We start from the raw sequence: 22,959 nt of genomic DNA on the forward strand, positions 1-22,959 counted from the left end.
AGAAGTTATTGGACAAAAACCAACACTGACTCCATACCCCCAATAGTTAGCCGTTAGACACACTTGTTTTTCATGGGACATGATATTAAACCACCGTTCATCATAGCATTTTCTATTTCGTCATGGAGCACCTAGTAAGTCCGGGCAAGGTTACGCAAATACCAGTCCACCAATCTTCTTCCAGCTTTAGCTTCGCTGATATGTATCAAATCCCCTTCAATAGCGTAGTCCAGATCGCTGGAATTGACAATTTCACCCTCCAAAAGACCGCCTTCGGACCATCTGACTTGCCGGCTGCGAAGCTTGTTGACGAGGAGCCACGAGCGAAGCTGTTCGGGTTCAATGTCGAGGAAACCAGCAAGTTTCTTCAAATCCATGGTTGTATAGAGCTTAAGGTATGATTTGACGGTTGGGTTGCACAGGGTGTTACGGACTTCATCCATAAAGATAGCTGTGTAGTGATCGACAGGGTCGACGTTGAGAGATGGATTGTCAAAATCTGGGGGAGTGGGGCTGATAAATTTCGGGCAAGCAGAGCGGAATAATTCCTCGAAAAGAGGGAGGGCATCCGGGCCTCCACGTTGTAGACGGATGAACTGATCGCCATACTTTTCACGCAGGGCGGAATGGATGGTATCGTCCAGCCGGGTAGGGTGGAAACCGACACAGATGGCCACGAGCGCAAGAATTTGGTCATTCTTCTTGGCAATCGCATCGAAGCTCTCTCGGCCCTTTTGAAAATTCTTGGTTCTCGAGACGTAGACCAAGATGTGGCTGAAGGTGCGGATGGCGTCCGCATAGCGGCGCATCATCATGTAGGAGAAACCAACATAGTAATACGTGGTAAAATGGGCAGCCATAACCCGGGCAAACATGGCTTTTTTGTTCATTTCAATGTCATCCAGGGTCTTGAGCGCGAGGCTGAAATCGCCCAACAAGCAGTGGACACGTAGAAGCCCGATGATTGAGAAGTACCCCAGCATACGATAGAGGGGGCGAGAGCCATAATCTCCAGCAACGGTCATTGGGTCCTCGTTGGCCTTGATAGCGGCGAGCTGCTCATTAATCTGAGAGCGCTGGATAAGCGAGTAGAGGACATTGAGTACAGAGTAGCAGCCCCATGTGTTTGGGTTTTCTCGCAAGAGCTGTGCTTCCTCTTCATTCGACCCGGTTCGCGCAACCCGATTCCGGTAACGGCAGAAGGATTCAAATTGGTAGATGAACTCATCAATCACATCCCATGCCCAGTAATACTAACAGTATATAAAAATTAGCGTCGCAGCCTTCCTAGTACAGGAATGACATCAAATAGCAGCAGGACAGCCTACCGAAGGCACCTCTAAATCCACCGGCCCGTCCGAATTCAAAATATAGTGAAACAGACTGCAATAGTTATCGTAACTCGCAAATTTCGTTTCGAGGGTCGCCTGGAATTCCAACGGGGTGGCCGCAGCCGCCAGCTGGGCCTGAATCCCTTGCGATTGTGAAGTAGCTCCTAGCGACGTAGTGTGCTCCAACTCGCTCATTCCATCGTCGAAGTGTACCTGCTCTTTATAGTTGTTTACCAGGGCCTCTTCTTCGACATCGGATTCATCCTGCAAGTTGGCAGGTTGCCGGCTTGCTGGGTACGCTGAGTGGACGTCGACGGACATTCTCGTGGTAGCGAAGACAATACCTTGAGTATTGAGCTTAAACGCGGCGTGCGTAAGGTGTCTCGCCCGCGTGGACGTTGGGGTTGCTTCGAACGTAGATTTTTGTGGTGGAATTGGCGGATTTCGAAACCTAGGTAGTTAGTTAACTAATCAATCATGTGACCGATCTCGCCTAGCCAGCTCTGACGGCAAAAACCCTAGGCCCACAATCCATTAACAACTTCTCGTCAACCATTTTTCAACAACCAGCCTATTCTATCACCATGGTATGTGAATATTCTATCCAAGCTAGCATACATGACTAAAGAATAATCCATAGTCAACTGCAAAGGTGAAGACTGGACAACTCTGGGGCAAGAGCAAGGATGAACTCGTCAAACAATTAGATGAGCTTAAAACTGAATTAGGCCAGCTACGTGTTCAAAAGATTGCTGGAGGTGCTGCATCTAAGCTCACCAGAATGTAAGTGAGAGTTATTTTTGACTTCGAGTTTTGAAGATTTAAAAGGCTGATAAAGACCTGTCATTGACAATAATAGTCATGATCTTCGCAAATCTGTCGCGCGAGTCCTCACAGTTATCAATGCAAATCAACGAGCACAACTTCGTCTCTTCTACAAGAACAAAAAATATCTTCCACTTGACCTTCGACCAAAACGAACTCGTGCCATCCGCAGACAACTCACAAAGCATGAAGCCTCACGTATCACAGAGAAACAGCAAAAGAAACGAACACATTTTCCCCAGCGAAAATATGCTGTAAAGGTATAATAACTTCACTTATGCATATCTTGCGATTATGATCACTAATCTTGTTTCTACCTAGGCTTGAATACAAGGGGGGCATACACTATTTTTCTCTATTTCTGTTTCGCTTCAGTTGCTGAGTGCTTTGTGCTTATCGTATCTAAGCGGTAGTTTGTCACGTCATGGATATGTACAAATCGACATAGGAGATATAGATGCGTATAGAGCACTCAGACTACTCCGTACTACTAGAAGTGAAGCTAAATGATTATTTACGCATGTTGTTCATGCTAGATAGTTGAGCGGCAAAGGTATGGTTTGATGCGGACAGCTCAACGCTACCAATATTAAAAAGGCAGAGAATGACGGAATGCATCATAAAACTCTGACTATAGAAAATCCCTTCCCCTTCAAACCGAGCAAGATGCAATGATATAGGGTATCTAACAAGAAGAAATATGATAAGTAAAAAGTGGCCTGATTTCCACAACCCTAAGACCTTGCTTGTAACAGATAAAAAAGGTGAGAGATGCTTCCAATGAGACATGCATGCACACCGAACGCTACGCAATGCAGAAAAATAGGCTTCGATGTAAAAGATAGTAGGAAAGATGGCCAATTTTCCATAGTTCAGGCAAAGGGAAATTTCAAACAGTGATGGCTATATCGGACCATCTGGCACCCTGTGGCACAGAATCATAGATTTTAAGTCGGTCCAATCCATCGGAATCATCATCACTTTCGTCTAAATGGAGTATTTCGAACCGATTGGCCATTGGATTCAATTTTTTTGCCTGTGGAGAGGCTTCTTTCCTTCGTAATGGTGGAGATCTTCGCAACGATCCAGCACACTCATCGGGGTAGAATTCGATTCTCATCATCTTATACGGCATTCGGGACCTCATGCAATTGCGAGCGTACGATGCTTTTTGGACGGAATTGGTAGAGATATATGCGTTTCTTTGGGAAAAGGTAACAGATATTATGACTAAATTGTGAATATGCTTCATGTCCTCTCGGATCTGGGCCTCAGTCACATTTGGGTGGACGCCGCGAATCAAAATATTTCTCGATGCACCGTTGGAAATTTGTGTGGCAATGTATTGCGATAGAATGAATGGGCGATCGGCCCAAGAGACGTCGACCTACAATTCCTTTGTCAGTGAATGGTAATACCTCACCAAAACGTTGACCAACGTACCGGTTTATCAAGTATATAAAAACGATATCGTTTAGTATGGGCCATAAATTGTTGAGCCGCTGTGCTTTCAGCAAAAGAGATACTAGCCATATGATCCCTAGATCGAAAAAATATATCCAAGACACGCCCTCCACGAATGGCTCCGATGACATCAGCGTAGGTAGCCCGATCGGGAATTCCCTTCAGGGTGACAGTGCGGTTATCGGGACCATTCCCGCGGTATTTGACTGGCCCCTCAGCGGAATAAGGAGAATCCAGCTTTCCATCACTAGGAACCGAAATATCATCGGGGTCGACTGAGCTATGGCGCACGGGTGTTCTTATTACGGGGGTTTTAGGACAATGGTAGGACGGGCGGTACGGGCCAACGGTCAAGTGTCCAGGGTCATCATACTTCTCATGCACGGACGGTTTCAACTGAGCATCGGAATTCAGCGTTGGAGAAGTGTCTTCTTGTGGTACCCCAAAAGAATTTTCTGAGCTATAGATCAAGGTCTTACAGAGGTGTAAGTAGGGTAGTCTCAACGAACGTCAAGACAAGAGCTCTCACGTCAAGTGACGACTGGGGAATTCCGCCTTGGATCAGAGCGTGCTTCAATGTCTCTAGCCACCACAAAAAATATCTATTTAGAAACTGTCCAGTGAATGGTCGACCAGGTACAACACACCGTACTCGCGGGACCTGCGAAGCTGCCCAAGAAGTCATTAGCAAATTCGCTCAAAGTATGAAGAGAACAAGGCTCACTAGAGTGTCATATTCGGATTTGAGAATGGTTACAGACATAGCGTTCGGCGGGTTCGAAGTTCGGGATACACTTCGCTAGCAGGAAGCTTCGATTAGGGGAGAGTCTTGGTAAAGGGCTCAAGAAGGGTATTGTTACGCCGAAAAGCCTACTACTAGTATGACGAAGTATTTTTTTATTAGCCAAGAGGTTGGTGTTCAAAGCCAGATGAGAACGACAGCAACAAGGGGACGGAAACGAGTAGAATGTAAACTCCATACCTTGAAACAGATCGGTCAAAGAAATCGCCGTCAGGTCGAGTAGGATAAGTCATTTGTTGAATTTGCATCGATTGCGCTAGAATAACTCGCATAGAGCGCTCACGATAAGTCAGCCAGACACCTACCAGAGAGGGAGAGCCACGGCCTCAACACAACAGCGGATTCCAAACCCAGCTGCAGCAATGGAGGCCCAAGCGGCAAGTACGCATGTGCTCTACAGCCATAGGCCGGATGCCGGGGAAGCAGAAGCAATAGACTTGCTGGGAAGCACCAAGCACACTCTGGCGAGCTCTACGGAGTAGTCTTGCGTGCTCAGGGGTGACGGCCAGGAGATACGGAGTACATACACCAAGCTTGGGCGAGCTTTCCCCTGGGCGCTGAGCTTAGCGGGCGCTACATAACTTAGTTAGGTAGCGGGCGGCGCGGAACATCAGACGCCATTTATTATTGTGCGGTTCGCCCCCGCGCGCACGCGCCTAGCCAGCAACCAGCCAGCAGCGGGCGGCGTTTAAAACGGCGACATTCGCACGGGGCGCCACTCTTGAACGGTTTACGGTCAAGGCCATTTGTCTTTGCATGCCCGTGCTGCAGCTCATCCTGGCCTTGTGTTATTATTCTTTGGTAGCCTTTTGCTCCTTGTGGATTCCATCAGGAGCCCTAAAAAAACACCTAGCGCTCTCGACGCCGAAAAACGCCACCGCCCAAAAAGAATCAGTCGAATTTAATCCGCCAAACAGATACTTTTGCACTCTAAACCGACCACAGTATTTTTAGGACTTATAAGGCTCTGAGATGGGGGCTACTAACGATCCTTCGCCCCTGTGGGATGCGAGCTGGTAGGCCTGGCAAGAACATCCTAGGTTTGAAACATGGTGAAGGGATTCAAGTGCCTGAGGCAAATTTCAGTTCATGCCGTGTTTCTGCGAATGGGATGTGTGATGAGACTAATCAGAATTTGGCAGACACTCGCCTATGATCGCAACTGAAACAGGCTGTGATGTACCCTGCAACAGAGAGCATTATTGGCTCCCCATGCGAAATCTCGTGCCCCCAGGGTTACCGAACCAAATGTGAGCTTGTTTTGGCAGGCGATTTACGTTTCAATTCGAAATGTTGCCCAGGCATGCATGGCCCATGTCAGCGTGTCATCAACGTTTTGTTTTTTAGGATTCGATAATAATTTGAAACTCAAGCCATTTCATCAACTGACTACCATGATATAACGACAGAATAAGCAATCGAAATCAACTGTAGATGGCTCCCTAAAAAGCAGGTTATACCTGCAAATTGTGGCACAAAACACAGAGCACAGGAAGACATACATAGCTAAAAAGAAAAAAAAAAAGATTTAAGGGTATCATTACAAGCTTGGCATTCGTCTCAACCACTTCAATTGGTTTGGGTCGCAAGCACCTTGAGCTCCTCGCTTCTGACATTCACCTTATTCTGGGGCCGCATGGTTTTAATCAAAATAAAACCGGTGTAGACGAACGCAATGAGAGCCGAGAAAACAGCATACGCAATGGCGCCCGGTCTAGCCACACCAGGTTGGCCGAGCCCGCTGTATTTGAAACCAAGTCCGCCATTCACAATTCCCAAAACAAGGAAAATACGGCCACCCCAGCGGTGGAAGATGCCGAAGGTGCTCCGTCCACCGGTTTTTCTAAAGTGCAGATGTTGTAGCAAGCCAAGTGCCGGCTGGAAAAGCACTAAAAAAGCAACTACGACTATCCCGATGATGGGGTGATAGCCATTCAAGGAGTTGTTGTCGATTGCAAGCGAGACACCAATGCCGAAACCAACAATAGCGAGACACAAAGCGATCATCTGAAGAGGGGCGTGGATAAACGGAACAGTCTTGGGCGAGGGAACGGCATAGAGGCTGAGAGCCAAGAGCGGGAAAAGAGCCACAAAGGTGGTGGACATGAGTACTGCATGCGAGGTTCGTTTGATGGAAGCCGCGGACTGCTGAGGCCGGCCGGTCGGGTTCGGTCGACCGCTCGGGCTGGGTGAAGAGCTGAGGCCCTGGAAGGGGTTATTGGAAGAACCACCAACAGCTCTGGTGAGATCTAAGTTGAAAGTTCCCAGCGAGTCGTGTCGCCTGATGCGCTCGTTGATACTGGTGGACTGGAGAGGACTGCCACTCTTCATAGCCCAGATCCATGAGCTAGCGGAATCCGTCGGACGCATGTTCCCTCCTTCCCATGTCAGGCAGTTGTCACATCTGATATTGGCGGTCATCTTGCCGTTCGAGATACCAGTGCCGTCGACCAGCGAGAACCTGGTAGCAGTGTTCACCGGTGGCTCAAAGCGGCCTGTTGCCAGTCTCGGTGAGACGGTGACATTGTTCGAGGATGCTCCGTAGACCAAAAAGATATTAGCATTTCTCATGCTGCTACCCTGGCCTATGCCGACCCATTGAATATTGCTCGGAGCCTCCACCTGGATAAAAATGGGGCCATTCCCGGACGAAGCAGTGTTTGAAGGGACATTGACGCGGAATTGTACTCCCTGGGCACTCGAGGGCGCATGCTGAACGGTCTGACCTACGGCGCCTGACGCTGAGGAAGCTGTTAGGAGTTGGTTTGTAGCGCGGCATTATGGCTGCAACTCACCCAGGGCCAGTGTGGCCACGGAAAAGGCTGAAGAGAGCCGCATTTTCAGACAAGTGATACCGAAGGTTGTAATAATAAGTGGTAGCAGAGGTAAACAAACGGAGGCGAAGGGAACTGGGACCGTCTTTATAATTGCTGCGCTGTGACTGGAGGCCGCAGAGACTTTGACGGCGATCCAGGGGAAACCCGCATGGGTCAAGCCAGAATCTTATTAATATTTATTATGATTCTGGCAGCGACTGGACAGGGTCCTGGCCATGTTTGACATGGATCTGAGGCGTGAGTGCATTTCCACTCTGGGGAACTCCGCCGCGTAAAACCTTCAGCGGCTTGGGGGAGGCGTACAGGGCCGCTCAGCCCCAGGCGTAATCACAGGCAGCCAATTGGCCGGGCAGGATTTGCTGGTTCGAGCCTTAGCTGGGCCGTGAAACCGTCGGCCAAGGGCGAGAGGACGCAGAGCGTCTCTGGGTGCATGGCCAGCCGGTCTGGCAAGCGGGTTTGCGGTGCGCCAGAGCTGGTGAGCGAGTTTCGCTCGTCGCGGCGGCTCTCCCAGTCGGCGCGCCAAGAGCGCGCCCAAGCCGCCGCACGGCTGGTGGCGCTTAGTAAGGCTCGCGCAAGCATGACTGGCCCAGGAACACGGCGCCGATTGCAAATTACTTGGTTTGAGACTCCTCCCCGCAGGCCATGGCACGTCTGAATAATCATAAATAATACGGAGTACGGAGTACTGATTTATTCAAGCAGACTCTGTGGGGAGGGGCGCATGCATGTAACCGAACTCCACCTGCCGTGCTGACGCAACCTCGTCCAGCACCAACCAACACCCAGGCTTGGATGACTCGCACCGAGATACGATTCCGGCAAGATTAGGTTGCCCCAGCCGAATCGCTGTACCTGGACAGCCGGCCGCCAGAATATTTTTCTTCCTCATCATTATCATCATCTTCTTCTAAGTTGAGACGCTCGCGGCTGGATGCACAGCCGCCAGCCTCGGTGCGACCCAAAAATACTTGCTACGAAGGATCAAGCTCCAGCGCCATTAATTGCGGGTACGGAGTATATGGAGCTCGACTAGCGAATAGTTATTCGCCTGATTCCATTCCCAGCAGCCAAATTCCCACCGGCATCCACTGCTCTACTGCTGTGCCGGTTTTTGCGGTGAACCGATAGAATCTGGTGGCCGACGTCTCCACGCTCTAGCGGCCCTGCATCTTGTTTTTTTTTTTTTTTTTCCTTTGGGCGGACGTGCAGCTCTTGTCGCTTTTTCTACATTCAGTTGGATGGGGGCTCAAAATCCCCCCAATTTTGGGTTTTGATACTTGGTGTCGGTTCTTCTAGAAAGGATTCCTAAAATATAGATAATGAGACTAATACTGCTATTGAGCCTATAAATAGCGGCGGGTCGGATATATATCTCAGTACAACAGCATATCGGGGCGACTAAACAGAAATAAACGGCCCGAAACGCGAATGAAGGAGTGCAAAAATACTCTGCATTCGCTGGAATGGACACCGAAGTACCCTCAGCGGACCCGGTTTCCTTAGATGGCGATTCCGGTAATTTAATATGGCAGAAGGAAGCTAGGGTGGCCGATTCGGATTGTGGCACCGCAGGCAGTGCAACACACCTTTATAGGAACACTATGGCGTGCTTGATCCTATTGGTAGCGACACGTTGGGCTTCTCTGTCTTGTCTAGAATAGTCTTGATCATCTCATTTCCAACCCTCACAGCTTCAGGAAATCGTGGTGCGAAATAGCTTTGAATTCGCTCGAATCGATCGCGGTAGGACTCAAAGTCACCAAAGGAGACGCAGTCCGACCATGCCTAGAAAATGGCGGCATCAGTGGGCGCTCAGAGGCGTAACTATAACTACAACGGAAGCTTCTACCAAAAGGCCCACTTACACGAGCAGCGAATGTAAACTCGAGATCATCTGAGCGGAATGTATTATCATCAAGAGCAATGTCAAGAACCTCATCAAGAAGTTCTTCTTTTCGAAATAGATACTCAGTTACCCCTAGCCACAGACGGAAAAGCTATGACACGCGTCAGAGAATTGAGGGGGAAATAGTCCAAAAAGGAAACTCACTGGGGTTGAGCAAATCATATGGTCGTATGGCACAATGCCTAACTTCCACCAACAATCAACAATCGCCAACAGGCTGAGATGGTTGTTTGGCATCTTCTCCGTTAGCCCTCTTGACAGGGAAAATCGGTCAAGCATTTCATCTTCAAGCAGGAGGTTCTGCTTCTCTGCATCCGACTTGAACACAGCTGCCCTGGCAGCCTTGACCCTATCTTTAAGCTCTTCTCTATGGCCCCCTAACATCAACTTATACAATTCTGTGACAGACTCTGCATACTGGCGGATTTGCTTTCGGGCAGCTGGGTTAAGGATTGCAAGCCCAGCATAAACGTGCCATTTGTTGGAATAAACACGCAAAGTGATGTTGATTTTCACATTTTCAATGCCACCTACATAACGAGGAATCTCCCAAGGAAACTGATTGTTAGCATGCCACGCCGTACCCATGCTGAGAAAGGCGGCATGAGTTACAGCTTGTGTGTCGGCAGTGATTCGATCATGTCTCTCTCCACTGAGATGAACGTATTTGGACTCGAAAGAGGAGAATACTCGTTCAACAAACCTAAGACTCTCTTCTGAGGCTCTATGCTGGACCAGGACCTAAACGCCGCTGTTACTCTTTTGCTGGCTAGAATACAATGATGAAATTTGCAATCTTGATGCATACCAGTGGTTGTCCTTTCGGATTCACGTTGGGGCCATGCAATGAATGAACAGATATGATTTCAACATCGTCTGGGAGGTACTTTTCAAAGGCAGCCAGCTCAGGGGCTTTGCAGGATGTTTGACCGCCAACAATCGCGCCAACCTTGGTTGCTTTTATAAATGTTAGATAACTCAACCGGTTGACCATGCGCTGATTCCAAAGTTGCATACATGGACCGTACTCTGCCACAATCTTTTCAATGGCTTCTGCCTCTACACTGTAGATAATGTAGTCGCTAATTCTCGAGACCAAATGCCCGTTGGGCAATATATTGATATTTTTCTACACCAAAAGAAATAATAATTAAACATCAATATCAATTGATGGCAACAGTCAACATACATCAGCCCTAAACTCGTCCCTCAATGTGTCATAATTGGACGGCTTATCGCAGGCATTGATGCTAATATACTTATGTTAGTAGTTATGTGTCGAAGGGTAGTCCGAAAATCTATGATATCGCTCGTCATTAGCAACTGGACACTCCCAATATTTGCATTCCAAAGAGTAAACAAGGATAATAAAAAGTCAGACAAAATATAAGTTTAGGTAGCTAGCATTTACATCAGTGACGGAAGGATATCTTCCACTAGACCAGAATAGTATAGCGGTCAATATCCCAACCATGCTCGAGCCAAATGCGCTCTAGTCATCATGCAAAAGGGCGTCAAAGCAAAATAGAAACAAGAATTTACTCACCATGTATTGGGGAAGCAGCATGTTATAGCTTAATAATGAGATGAAGCTCAATGCAAGGGAGTTTACCTCCAGCCCGCCGTGCTCAACCGCTGGGCATACATCTTGCCCATGTCGCCCATGCCGATGATCCCAATGGATTTTCGAAAAGAAATTGGCTGCGCCATTGAAAAGAATGTATAATTATATCTTTCAGGGTCCAAATAAGTTCAAAAATAAAGAAGGCTTGAAAAGCAAGATAGCTATGATCAGGCCAGCATACCAGAAAACATCACGAGAGTAGAAACAGCTTTTGGAAAGAGATGTTTCCAACACTGCTATATATAAGCGGACCACCACTAAAAACACATTCACTGGTCGTTTCGATCACTCGAAATGATTGTAACCGTAGGCTAGTTAATCGTCCACAGACAGAGTGAAGAGGAAAAGAAAAACAAAATGAAAAATTGTTGCTTTTTGATGCTCGGCTTGATTAGTCATCTGGCTTCACCGTTCCGTCTTAAGGGCCGATTAGGGCACACGCGGAGAAGCCCTAGCGCCAACCACCAGAAGAAATCGATATCGCGAGATGGTTTGATGAACTTCTTCTTTTTCTCCATCCACAGCATCCTCCACCCATCGCAGTGAAAATGGCCCCCAAGAAGAAGACCGACAAACCCGCCACCACCGAGAACGTCTCTCTCGGACCTCTGTCCGGAGATGGTAAGAAATTGCTCCAGCATTGACTTTTCCCATGACTGAGATGGCTGATTTCGATGTAGGCAAGCTCGTTTTCGGTGTTGCCCGCATTTTCGCTTCCTTCAACGATACCTTCGTCCACGTTACCGATCTCAGGTCCGTTCTCATACTTAAACCTCCTTGACCAACTCTCAGCTATGAAGTAGTAGAATGATATGAGGACTAACAGCTTTGCAGTGGTCGCGAAACCATTTGCCGTGTTACGGGCGGTATGAAGGTCAAGGCTGATCGTGACGAGTCCTCTCCTTACGCTGCCATGTTGGCTGCGCAGGATGTGGCTGCCCGCTGCAAGGAACTCGGCATTAACGCTCTTCACATCAAGATCCGTGCCACTGGAGGTATGTCAGAATTCCAACGTGCATTGCCGTCCATGCCTTTCCACATCTTTGCGCAATTGGTGTGCTAAAACTTGCTCGTCCATAGGTAACGGTACCAAGACTCCCGGCCCTGGTGCTCAGTCCGCTCTCCGTGCTTTGGCTCGTTCCGGAATGAGAATTGGCAGAATTGAGGACGTCACTCCCACCCCCTCCGACTCCACTCGTCGCAAGGGCGGTCGCCGCGGTCGTCGTCTGTGAGCGAGTTACGTTACTTTCTACAGCTGTGCTACGAATGTGTTGCGGCTGGAGCGAAGGATGGAATGCATGGATATTCCGAATATCATTTTGCAATCACGTGGATGGAATAACGCGAAGAACGGCGTTTCTGCCTGGTCTTCTTTCTTTTCCAGAGTTTTCTTTTGCTTGCCTCCGATGTATGAGTTAGCGCTCTCATATACTTGAATCGAATCTAAGCAATCCAAAACTTTCCAATTGTCTCTCCTTTAGACTTTTCTCAGTGCTCCGCTTTTTCTGTGGAATGCGTGTAGACTATGTAGTATGACTCAAATTTTAGGGCTATTATTCCACACCTCGCAATGTTAACCCAACTACTCTGTACTGGCAAGCTTACCCCTCTATGCTAGACAAAGAGTTTGTTCATGCCTGTATAGGGAGCATTCTGTACTCTTATGCGATAATTTGTACTTGTATAGGCCCGCGAAAGTTAATTCAGACCCCGCAATCAACCCCTTTCTTATAGCCACTTCATTTGATTCCACCGCAAACACCGCAAACTCTTGCAATCAATGTCAGGATCTCCGCGGCCAAGTCCTACGCTGGTTATTAGCGAACTTCCTTCCAAAACCCTGGTGGGTATTGACCTCTTTTCCTTTACATCAACGCCCAATTTCTATGGAGTGAAAGATCTGCCTGAAGGGTCCCACTTTTTATATACCGGCGCAACAGAGAGCTTTTCGCTTAGATGTGGTGAATGGCTTGTTGTTCGTAACAATGGTGATATTGGCAATCCACGGCAGCTAAGCCATGAAATTGACATCGGCATTAGGCTCAGAAAATGGGACAAAGCGGTTGAGAATATTGTGCCTCTAGACGAGAATAATGATTTGGGAAGACAAGAAGCTATGAAAATAAGAGCTAATCTGGGGGTAATCTGGGCCTCTGGTGGCTTGCTTTCATACCAGTCACAATTAAATAAGGAGCGAAACCAGATCAGGGATGATGGAGATGGACGAAGGTTTCATAGCACCGAGCACAGTCCTTCCCGAATAGATTGGCAAGAGCTGTCATGTTATATCACTCCGATGGTGCTCAATCGTATCCTAGGAGAAGCGGATTTCTCTAACCCCCACGTTGAAGAACGTTGGACGATTTCCTCTGGAAGCTCCGCTGCAAAAGATGCCGACCATATTCCCGGCCTGTCCAAAATAGACACCGCCAATACGATAGGAATTGCGAGTGAACACGGAAAAGAGTTGATGTTTCTTCCTATTGATCTGAAGCGTACATGGCGAGAGGGAGCTATAGGGCGCGAACGTACAGAGGCGGCTCAAGACCGCTCGTGGGCACTTGGAGATATCATTAGGCATGTTAGCTCGATATCTCAATTATCTTACGCTGATAAGGACACGACAGGGGAAGAGCAGCTACTTGGTGAACTACAGTTTACTTTTCTGATGGTTCTTACTCTCATGAATTTCTCCTGTATGGAACAGTGGAAGCGACTGCTCAGCCTGGTATTGACGTGCAGAAGTGCGATAACGGAGCGAGAACCGTTTTTCGTCGAAGTCTTACAGCTTTTAAGGCTCCAGATGAGGCATTTTGATGATGTTGAAGGCGGGTTGTTTGAGATGGACGGTGATGATAGTGGAATTCTACTCAGGAAACTTCTTACCACTTTCAAACAGTCTGTAAAAGATATACAAAGCGGTTATGGGACAAAGGTTAAGGAAGAGCTTGCTTGTATGGAGGCTTGGGTAAACTCTCAATACGGATGGGAACTATCGAGGGACTCCATTGTGCGTCGTGGCTTAGTGGAGCTAGAAGATGGAGAACAAATTGAAATGGAGCTGAATGGGGCGGAGGCGGAAGATGAGACGGGTGAATATGCTCCTGTTATTGTTGAACTTGAAGAAGGCTCCGAAGAGTCCTCAAAACCTGACATGGACATGCAGATGTGATACCTTAAATCATATGTACCTCCATTATAATATAATGGGATTTCCATATTTATGATTCACTACAAGTCGAAACGACCTCTTGCTGAGAGTACTCCGTATATCATAATCAACACTCCATCAACATTTCTTTTTTCGAAAATTTAAATGCTATTTCTGCCAGCTATATGGCAAGGAGAGAAGAATGTCTCTTACCCTTGAGTATCAAGAGGTAGTACTATCCATCTCAATGCGTCAATGTTACAAAAGGTGTATGGTTCTACAGGGTTGACTCAATGTTGTAATCCAAGACGTGCCTAGATGAACAAGTATCCTGAATGATCGAGGCCAGGAAAATGAATGGTTCAAGGACCCTAGGCAAATATCGTGGAACCATCTGTCGAACAAACTTCTTGATAATTTTAATAGAAGGTTGTGCCATTTGCGCAGATAGCATTATTTCGTTCCTCTTTTTTTCATACAAAGGAACAAAACGTAAATATTTGGAACATGACATTTCCATCCCGTCCGTCCCAGCGCCAGCAGTCCGTCCCCCGGCACTCCTCCAACCGTCGCTGTCCACGACGCGCCCAGAAAAGCATCGCAAAAGTAAATATCGGTTTAACGGTAGGATTTCTGGAAACGAGCGCGAGCACCTGGACCACCGAATTTCTTGGGCTCCGCCCGTCTGTTATCGGCAACGAGGAGAGTTCGGTCAAATTGCACGAAGGCTTGCTTGAGCTGGTTCTTGGAGTGCTCATCAACGAATTTTTGGTAGTAGGCGACTAAGGATTTTGCGATGGCTTGTCTAATGGCATAGATCTGGGAGGTATGGCCACCACCGGTAACACGGACTCGGATATCGACGTTGGCGAACTTGTCAAGGCCAACGATGAGGAGGGGTTCGTAAACCTATAGGTCCAAAAAAAAGCCATAGGGTCAGAACGAATTCGATGTTAAGCCGCAGGGTCCAAAATATAATCTTGTAATAGTCGTTTCGGCCTCATGTTTCCTACTGTTTTGGGCCTTCCTCTCCACTTTAGGATAACTGCGTACCTTGAATCTGAGAATTTCAGGCTGGACCAGAGAGATTGGCTGTCCGTTGACCTTAATGAGACCTTTGCCTTGCTGTTTGAATATCTTAGCACATGTTCCACCCGTTCCATCTGGAAGCCCAGCTCGATCGATAATTTGTTCGTACCTTGCAGTGAGCGACAGCGGTAGCTAAACGTAAAAGACATGCCTGTTAGCCAAAGTCCAACTTTCTTCCAGCCAAGATGAAGCAAAAGGTGTAGGGAACAAAAATGTCCGTACCTGTCTTCTTCTTGCCGAAGCATTGCACGCTTGGAGCAGCAGCCATGATTGTAAATTGATGGGCAGATGGCGATAGTCGGCGTGCAGAAATCGAGGGTTGCCGTCGGGGGTGTCGTTGCCGTCGCGCTGCTGATGAGCCCTTCAATCGATATTCAAAAAGTCGAATTGGTGGGTTTGTTCGCTTAGTGTGCGCCTAGGGTAGCTTACCTAAGCCACCCAAAATATTTCAACTCTGTATGGAGTCCACTAGTTATATCACGTGCAATGGTGAGGAACCTTTTTGCGGTCAGAAGAATCGATGGCCTGCCCGTTCGAAATCGACGTTCGCAGTATCCACGGCCAAATTTGTCAATTTGGCAAAGCTATCTACCGAGCGCCACATTTTTCTCCTTTTTGTTCTCTATGAATTGACAGTGACGCTTAACCCAACATGTCACAAAGCGTCGGACGAGTACGTTTAACCAGCTGCTAAATAGTATCTATGTTGCTGACCTATATTCGATTTCCAGACCCGGCTCGCTTATTCTCGTACATGGCATCACATAGATGTGGGCTCTGACCCACGAAGTCTAGGGCGCGTAGCCTCTTCCATTGCCCTATTTCTTATGGGCAAGAATAAACCCATTTACGACCCTTCCACAGACTGTGGTGACTATGTCGTGGCAGTAGGCTGCCAGAAGATTCACACGACAGGTAAAAAGCGGTTTCAGAAGCTGTATTATACGCATTCAACGAGACCAGGAGGACTTAAGTCCATGTCAATGGATAAAATGTTTGAGAAGTGGGGCGGCGCGGAAGTCCTAAGAAGAGCAGTGAAGGGGATGTTACCAAAAAATAAATTAAGAGAAGTAAGGATGGCAAGGTTGAAAGGTATGTAAATTTTGTCTAGCTGTTAGGAGGATTGCGCGCACACTTAAGATACTAAAAGGCTGCTTAGCTTTCGAGGGTAAATCACACCCATACAGAGCAAATATTGTCAAATATGGCGGCAAAAGCGTGTTGGGCGAGCTCCCGGACGTCTGCAAGGCTTTTCAACGAACCAGAGAGTCGCCTACTGTGCGATAAATTCATTTTGAACCCTTTGCATTACGTGAGGAGTATTCGGCAGCGGTGATTTATGTATTTCTACTACTATGGTGATTTCTGGATTAGATTTTGATATGGGTTTTGTATGATATATATCAGCCCTGACGAAACCTAGAGCAGCCAAAAGCCGCCACATACACAGCGGATTTATCAGATTCTCCAAGAGGTGTTTTAAGAAACATATTTGATAGTGCCTGGCTATAGGTTTGACTTTTCGTGACAGCGATTGTCTCGTGCCACGGTACATTGAATAAGGCCATTTGGCGCAAGGCTAGGCACATATACTTCGGCATCTTTTCCTTTATTTTTCAAATTTTTATGCCAACTCAAATCTGTACCGCATTTGTTAGTGGAGCCGATGCAGAAAAGTGTCCCCGCTGTGGAAGGCTCACCTAATTCGAAGTAATGTTTGTTAGGTAGTGAGTACGAAACGGTATTCAGCAACGTCTCCATGTTCACTACCTCTCTGGCCATTTTATACATTGTGTTCTGCACGCTTGCGCTGTCATCTTGGGCAAAGAGGCGTAGGCTGATGTCCCGGGCCGATGCGAAGACTTGGTCAAAGCGGGGCACGGCTGCTTTCACCTGATTTAGGTCTTTAAACGCTAGCCAGGTCCAATTTGCATCGATTTCCGTGCTCAGAATTCGATCCCATGTCTCAGGCAGAGTAGTGAATTCGTCGCGAACAAAGCCATGAAACTGCGACCCTGTACTCTTGAGCAGAAGTAGGCCAGAGATTGCAGATTTGATGTCAATGCCTTTTCCTTCCACGACATCGACATCTGTAATTCGCACATCAGTACCGTCACGCGAGAATGAGTGTGGATGTGGTTTTCCATCGACGGTCATTCTCGTCCACCGGTGGGTTACAATGTGAACATGAGCGGCATGAATGTGCTTGTAAGTTTCAATGAAATGGGTGCCGACGATAGCGGCGAAGAGCTCAGGGGGGGTTACAGGGTGTTGTTTGGCCAGGATATAGATGGTGTTTTTGATAGAATCGGTCGCAACGATGACACTATTGTCTGCGGCTGTATACCTGTTCTGCGATTAGTAGCCGTGAAATACCAAATTGGACCAGGACAACATACGATGTTTCAATGTCACCCTCAAGCAACACGGACACCGTCATTTCGACGACAGTGTGTGTGCCGGACTTAGCGTCACGGTGAACTTTGCACACCTTGACATTGTCCTTGCCATAGCGGGAGGAGCTCAACATTACCATGGCTAAGAAAGAGTACCTTTGGCGTAATAAGTAGCTAGAAATTGGGGGAAATTCTTCGTCAAGGGAACTGTAGTTGTTAGGTGGGTAGGCAACGACGCATCCTTTCGGCCTGGCGATGCGGGCCTTATATATGTAGAAGCGCCGGGCTGAATAATCTCGTCTTTCCTCGCCGTCATGCAAAGCTAAGGAGAGTTGCAGTGAAACAAAGCCCGCATCCCACGAATAAAAGCCGGGCTCTAGGAGCCGTAGTTGCTTGCCGCTGGCATCAGCTGCTGGTCGCCGTTGACCAGTCGTCGGAGAGCTCCGATGGCCGCCTGTTGGCGCTGGGGGCTGGGCTCGGCGAATGCGCCCCAGAATGATCGCCGCCGGGTCTCCGTCCATCTAGGGTCAAACAAGGTTGGCGCTTGCGGCCACTACATACAGTTGTCTACTCACGCACCTACTCAACACTCACCTTAGGAAGAATAATGTGAATCATTGCGAGACATGCTGATGGAGACGAGCAGAGACAACAATTATTCATAACCATGCATAACATTTCTCATTCCCATAGGCTTCAGGCATCACAGTATTCCCCATCCGTTGATCATTCCGCGCTGCACCCGCCGCAAAAAAGTATCCAACGCCAGCCGCTGAAACGTGGTATATAGAAATTCATAGATCAAAAGGCCTCTCCCATCCCGTACGTTGCCGTTGAGATAAAACAACCACTAGAAAGAGTAAAAGTATTCATAACGCCGCATATTGACCGGACCACAGATGAGAACAGGAAAAATGGCGTAAAGAAAAATGAAGAAAAGCAACAAGATTACTCGGAAGCAAGGCTATCGGAGTCTACTTCCGATTCGTCCTCCAGAACGATTCGCCTCATCGTACTTTTATCGAAGAGGTCAAGAGCAAACCGACGAGCAGCGAGGCGGAAGTGGTGGCTCTCAAGGATAACTAAAGCGTTTCGAAAAAGTTGGATCTGCCGAAAATGTTCAGGGTATCTTGTCTTAATGCTATTTGAAAGTGGGTCAGTGTCTATACCAGCTAAGGTTTTAAAGCGGATAGCTTAACGTACTGTTGGAGATCTGCGGCCGCCTTCTTTGAAAGCACCGTGTTGCCCATGTCAACTAGCAGCTTCAAAATCCTCTGATTAACCGGATCCGGATCAGTTACAGCTGTTTTATATTTTTCCAATGATGTTTCATTCACTCTGGACTTCGGTTCAATTTGGTCGAAGCGAATCTGTAGTGTGTTAATAATATCGCTATCTTGACATTTTTGGTGGCATCAGCCATACCTTGAATATCTTCTTCAGATCAACAGGCATACAAGATCCAAGAGACTGGCCCTTGAAATCCACCGCGGCGTCCCAACCAGCTTCCACCAACATTTCAAGGCCATGCCGACTGGTCGAAATAAGACCCAGTACGAATATCGCAGTGCCTCTCATGGTTAATACGGCTGCCTCCTCCGCAATTTGGATAATTCGATCGAACACTGGGCTACCTTCAAAGAACTGGGCACTAAGTTCCATAGATCCGAGATGTCCAACTGCCCATAGAGCACCCTTAACTCTTTGAAGCACTTCAGGGTCTTCTTCCTGAAGATTATAATCCTCAATCGTAGCAACAAACTCATCAAACTGTCCAGAGTCAGCCAGAAGCCTGCAGCCTTCCTTAGTACGAGCCAGCTCTCTATAAAAATGTGGCGGCGCCCTGCCGATGTGATGCTCGTCAACGAGATCTTCAATAGCCAAGCTGTTTCGGCGGGGCTGATCAAGATATGCTCGATACAATGATGCTTCAACCAAACCGACGTAGGCATCATTCCTGCCAAGAAACCAGTCATCCATCTCCTGGTGTACAAAATCGAGCCCGTCTAGATAGTGATAACCAACTGAAGAAGAGAGGAATCGCAGAAGCAAAGATGCTCCAATCTCGCCAAGATGATCAAGGGACGGGCGGCACCGGACCACATACTCAAGCAAATCCCTTTGATTACAAGCTTCTTCCAGAACTTTCATTGCAAGTTGGCAAACGGCGACGTCCGGATCATAGAGCTGGCCTACTAGAAGCCGGATGATAGATTCCACTGCTGGGGTAAGTTCAACACCACCAACCACGTACTTACGCAGTACCTTCGTCGAAAATATGCGAATTTCTTTTGTCCCTACCGTCAAAGCCTTGACTAATATCAAACGAAGCTGGCTATCCAGGGTAAAGTCCATATTGCCGAGAATTGCCTGGACTAGATCATTTCGGTCATTTAGTTCGACTATATGGTAGAACATATTGAGCATATGCCATCTTTCCATCATATGAAGCCCGTTAGGATCACTACTCAGGGTGCCCAAAAGCGAGAAGTAACCCCAGCTTAGGGTATCAGTCATCTGAGTTGGCGAGAAAACCGGGGAAGAGGATGTTATTCCACTTGTTCGATCCACCTGGGCAAGGCATTCCGCAATTTGTCGTAACAGTTTGTTCTCAGCAAGGTACTTCGACCCTTCTGGGGTCTGTATGAGCGTTCGAATTAGAGCACATCCCGTCCGTACATAGCGGTGATTTGGTTTGGTGGTTCGAATCATTGAAAACCTATATTTAAAGGGGCGATAGAACCCTAAGAGACGCTTCATGAATTTAGACCCCTTGATAGCCTCATCAAGTCGCTTTGGATTGGTTAGAGGTCCTTCAATAATGTTATGAATCAAATCCCATTTCCATTTTATAAAGTTGGCAGAGTTCAAAACGTGAGTTTCCATGATCGCAGTTCTAAACTGGGTTTCGTCTATAGTGGGGCTTAGCTTCGGTTTTCCTTGCTCTGTGTGAAGAAAAGAGATAGGAATATTCCCCGCCAAGTCGTATTTTCTGGAACCTGAGGTCATCCAAGTAGATCTCATCATAGTACGATTTATGCTCTCTATTTGGTAAATAGTTGAGGCCGATACACGGTGAATGTTTAGATCACAATCTCTTGTTCTGGGGACATTGTCCGGGAGAATTTGAAGGCCAGAGGATATTGATTGAGGTAAAGAGCGGTACGCGCGTTTCAGAACTTCTGCTAGAAGTAGAATGCCTTTTCTCTTTAACGCAATGTCTGTTTCGTTTTCAACAAGAACTGTCAGAGCCTATGGGCAGCAAAATTAGCTTGCTAGGGAAATAGAAGTCGAGACATTTGATGTTTACCTTTACCAAGCCAGCTTCAATCAGTACCGCCAGAACAAGTAGAGCGAAATGAGTAGTGAGGTCAAATACCCCGTCCTCCGGCTCATAAAACGTTTGAAATTGTCCTTGATTCCGATCGCAATTTGCGATACTGGCGGCATTGCCTCTTCCGTAAGTAGTAAGCCGTCGACCAGCAAGAAAAGATGAAGACCAAGAAGGAGTCTTGATCCGCAAAGCATCGAAGAGAAGTTCTAGTATCAAATCTCTTGTCGGCGCTTCAGGGTATTCCAATGATTCCATCATTGATTGTAGTGGCTTGAATTTATTTTGAGCCAGCGTCAACAACCCAGGCCAAGTTTTCAACATTGTTGATATCGCTTTTGCAGAAGCCTTGAGTCGCACAAGCTTGTCGCTCTCTGGTATTGGCTCCGTAAATGTAGAGAAAACTCCATCCAGCTCCGACCCTGATTTAAGGTACATCCTGGTGCTGGGGGCGTCTAGTACATGCAAGAAACTGGCAGCCAAGCTATCCGAGGCTGCAAAGCTCCCTTCATACAAGGCATCATTTAACACTCCAATTCCGCCGGCTGAAGCTAGAAGCCCTGGATCTTTCACCAAAATTTCTGCAAGTGTCATAACACATATACTCCGGAGGCGGTCCTCTCTTTGCTCTGCAATTGATACTAGAGTACGAACCACAGCACAAGATATTTCATAGATACCGTCTTTAACATCCAAGAAAGCCCGAATAAACTTCAATGCTTGTTCGCGCTCCATGGTTGCTTTGGATTCCTTAACGAGGGAAAGTATGACTAGTTCATCGGTGTGAAAGGATCGTATAATCTGTATGGAATTTCGGTCTGCAATCGCATAGCGCGTTAGTCTATAGCCAGCAGCTACAACCTGACGGCTATCGTTTAGTAGCATTACTTGAACCCGTAAGCCGAATACAGTCCACTTCAAGTCGTACTTCAATGTGGGGTGGCGTTTGAAGAGATCGACAAGATTATTTGCCCTCTCGACATAATACCCTGGTGACAGTCCTTCAACCTCTAGCTCCTGTAATGTTTCGGCAAGGACAAAGGTGGGCGACTCCGTTTCGCTAGCATCATCAACATCATCGTCGTCATCGTCATCTTCAAAGGTATCGCCAGTTCCTTGTGTTGCTCTTGAAGGAGACCGGCCTGCGGATACTCCAAAAAGACCAGATGGAGGAGGGAAAGATATTGGCTCGGGGACATGAGCACGCTGTAGTTCTTCTTCAAGTTCGAGCTGAAGTTGAGCGATTTTGCGGTTCGATGAGCTAAGTTCGGATTCCACCAGTAGTCTTTGTTCTTTCGATTGCTTCAAATTTTTCGCCAGTAGTGCCTCAAGCATATTTTCTGTTCCGTCTCTAATCTTCATTTCTTTCTCCAGTTTCCCTCGAATAGCGGCTTGTCGCTGTTCTGAAGTCTGTATCTCATCATCATCGATTGCCCCATTGCTCCGAATCTGAAATATAGACTCCGGCTTCGGAGTTGCACATCGTGATAGGTTCGGTATTTTTAATTCTGAACCGAAACTGCCGGGATGAATGCCTAGGGGCGCAAGTGACACTTGGGGCGCACTTGTCGTGCTTCCAATGGACCGGGGTTGGTCGAACCGATTAGATCCAGATACTCTACCATGCCAGCTCCCATTTGCAGAACCATTTTCTGGGCCAGAAGAGGGTTGTCCATTACTCAAAGCACGGTTCTGAGTGGGGGTTGCCGAGGAAGCACGATCGTACGTTGCCGCCATGGGTTTCCATGCGGAAACCCCAGTATCGCGTTTATTTGGTCAGAGCAGTATGGCGTTGCATCAGGGCCACCTAAATCAGGATAAAAAAATTAATCGAGTGTGGTGCAGGATGATAATGGTTCCGCGCAGTGAAATATGATGTGAGGGGAAGGATGATATAGGCAATAGAAAAGAGAACAATGATATAACTATGAATTCACAAGGCTGTGCAGAGGATGATCTGGAATTAAAGAATAGCAGTGAGATACAAAATCAGTACAGAGATATTTCCTTCTTGGTTGAAGGAGAACTGACAATGTTGGCTCTCTCGACCTACTGACTGTATGGGAAGCCCCCACGTGATCAAATAACTAGTTAACTGGGTTGTGGAGGCTTAACTAGTATTTACTACCAAGCACCCATAGAGTCACTTGAGGTGAAACATATCAGGGGCTCGTGCTGCATTGATCTTTTCTAAATATCCACG

General features: G+C 47.4%; 11 protein-coding genes across 11 annotated transcripts; 4 read left to right on the forward strand and 7 right to left on the reverse strand.

Annotated features, from left to right (window-relative positions):
• Positions 1 to 131: 131 nt before the first annotated feature.
• LOZ57_001377 (uncharacterized protein) lies at positions 132 to 1,652 on the reverse strand (the record flags this gene model as incomplete). The annotated part of the gene is made up of 2 exons (XM_049250467.1): positions 132 to 1,253; positions 1,329 to 1,652. The coding sequence occupies 2 exons, from the start codon at positions 1,650 to 1,652 to the stop codon at positions 132 to 134; spliced, it is 1,446 nt and encodes a 481-aa protein (XP_049110827.1).
• Positions 1,653 to 1,915: 263 nt separating this feature from the next.
• Positions 1,916 to 2,483, forward strand: rpl35 (60S ribosomal protein L35, L29; the record flags this gene model as incomplete). Its single annotated transcript, XM_049250468.1, has 4 exons — positions 1,916 to 1,918; positions 1,972 to 2,114; positions 2,191 to 2,416; positions 2,478 to 2,483. 4 exons carry the CDS (start codon positions 1,916 to 1,918, stop codon positions 2,481 to 2,483), a joined length of 378 nt encoding a protein of 125 aa, XP_049110828.1.
• A 562-nt stretch (positions 2,484 to 3,045) lies between these two features.
• On the reverse strand, positions 3,046 to 4,694 carry LOZ57_001379 (uncharacterized protein; the record flags this gene model as incomplete). Its single annotated transcript, XM_049250469.1, has 3 exons — positions 3,046 to 3,543; positions 3,600 to 4,080; positions 4,603 to 4,694. 3 exons carry the CDS (start codon positions 4,692 to 4,694, stop codon positions 3,046 to 3,048), a joined length of 1,071 nt encoding a protein of 356 aa, XP_049110829.1.
• Positions 4,695 to 5,991: 1,297 nt separating this feature from the next.
• Positions 5,992 to 7,260, reverse strand: LOZ57_001380 (uncharacterized protein; the record flags this gene model as incomplete). The annotated part of the gene is made up of 2 exons (XM_049250470.1): positions 5,992 to 7,163; positions 7,218 to 7,260. 2 exons carry the CDS (start codon positions 7,258 to 7,260, stop codon positions 5,992 to 5,994), a joined length of 1,215 nt encoding a protein of 404 aa, XP_049110830.1.
• A 1,598-nt stretch (positions 7,261 to 8,858) lies between these two features.
• Positions 8,859 to 10,875, reverse strand: TYR1 (prephenate dehydrogenase (NADP(+)); the record flags this gene model as incomplete). The annotated part of the gene is made up of 7 exons (XM_049250471.1): positions 8,859 to 9,044; positions 9,125 to 9,256; positions 9,310 to 9,906; positions 9,974 to 10,122; positions 10,183 to 10,294; positions 10,355 to 10,415; positions 10,811 to 10,875. 7 exons carry the CDS (start codon positions 10,873 to 10,875, stop codon positions 8,859 to 8,861), a joined length of 1,302 nt encoding a protein of 433 aa, XP_049110831.1.
• A 462-nt stretch (positions 10,876 to 11,337) lies between these two features.
• On the forward strand, positions 11,338 to 12,021 carry RPS14B (ribosomal 40S subunit protein S14B; the record flags this gene model as incomplete). Its single annotated transcript, XM_049250472.1, has 4 exons — positions 11,338 to 11,410; positions 11,470 to 11,542; positions 11,624 to 11,784; positions 11,870 to 12,021. The coding sequence occupies 4 exons, from the start codon at positions 11,338 to 11,340 to the stop codon at positions 12,019 to 12,021; spliced, it is 459 nt and encodes a 152-aa protein (XP_049110832.1).
• Positions 12,022 to 12,569: 548 nt separating this feature from the next.
• LOZ57_001383 (uncharacterized protein) lies at positions 12,570 to 13,961 on the forward strand (the record flags this gene model as incomplete). The annotated part of the gene is made up of 1 exon (XM_049250473.1): positions 12,570 to 13,961. The coding sequence occupies one exon, from the start codon at positions 12,570 to 12,572 to the stop codon at positions 13,959 to 13,961; it is 1,392 nt and encodes a 463-aa protein (XP_049110833.1).
• A 597-nt stretch (positions 13,962 to 14,558) lies between these two features.
• On the reverse strand, positions 14,559 to 15,297 carry RPS16 (40S ribosomal protein S16; the record flags this gene model as incomplete). Its single annotated transcript, XM_049250474.1, has 4 exons — positions 14,559 to 14,849; positions 14,994 to 15,065; positions 15,139 to 15,161; positions 15,252 to 15,297. The coding sequence occupies 4 exons, from the start codon at positions 15,295 to 15,297 to the stop codon at positions 14,559 to 14,561; spliced, it is 432 nt and encodes a 143-aa protein (XP_049110834.1).
• Positions 15,298 to 15,681: 384 nt separating this feature from the next.
• On the forward strand, positions 15,682 to 16,316 carry MRPL23 (54S ribosomal protein L23, mitochondrial; the record flags this gene model as incomplete). Its single annotated transcript, XM_049250475.1, has 3 exons — positions 15,682 to 15,702; positions 15,761 to 16,121; positions 16,189 to 16,316. 3 exons carry the CDS (start codon positions 15,682 to 15,684, stop codon positions 16,314 to 16,316), a joined length of 510 nt encoding a protein of 169 aa, XP_049110835.1.
• A 219-nt stretch (positions 16,317 to 16,535) lies between these two features.
• LOZ57_001386 (uncharacterized protein) lies at positions 16,536 to 17,946 on the reverse strand (the record flags this gene model as incomplete). Its single annotated transcript, XM_049250476.1, has 2 exons — positions 16,536 to 17,376; positions 17,429 to 17,946. 2 exons carry the CDS (start codon positions 17,944 to 17,946, stop codon positions 16,536 to 16,538), a joined length of 1,359 nt encoding a protein of 452 aa, XP_049110836.1.
• Positions 17,947 to 18,373: 427 nt separating this feature from the next.
• LOZ57_001387 (uncharacterized protein) lies at positions 18,374 to 22,493 on the reverse strand (the record flags this gene model as incomplete). The annotated part of the gene is made up of 4 exons (XM_049250477.1): positions 18,374 to 18,566; positions 18,629 to 18,795; positions 18,851 to 20,677; positions 20,736 to 22,493. The coding sequence occupies 4 exons, from the start codon at positions 22,491 to 22,493 to the stop codon at positions 18,374 to 18,376; spliced, it is 3,945 nt and encodes a 1,314-aa protein (XP_049110837.1).
• Positions 22,494 to 22,959: the final 466 nt, after the last annotated feature.

Source organism: Ophidiomyces ophidiicola (genome assembly GCF_022830035.1).
Source record: "Ophidiomyces ophidiicola strain CBS 122913 chromosome Unknown scaffold_3, whole genome shotgun sequence".
In the NCBI taxonomy this organism is placed as follows: Eukaryota; Fungi; Ascomycota; class Eurotiomycetes; order Onygenales; family Onygenaceae; genus Ophidiomyces; species Ophidiomyces ophidiicola.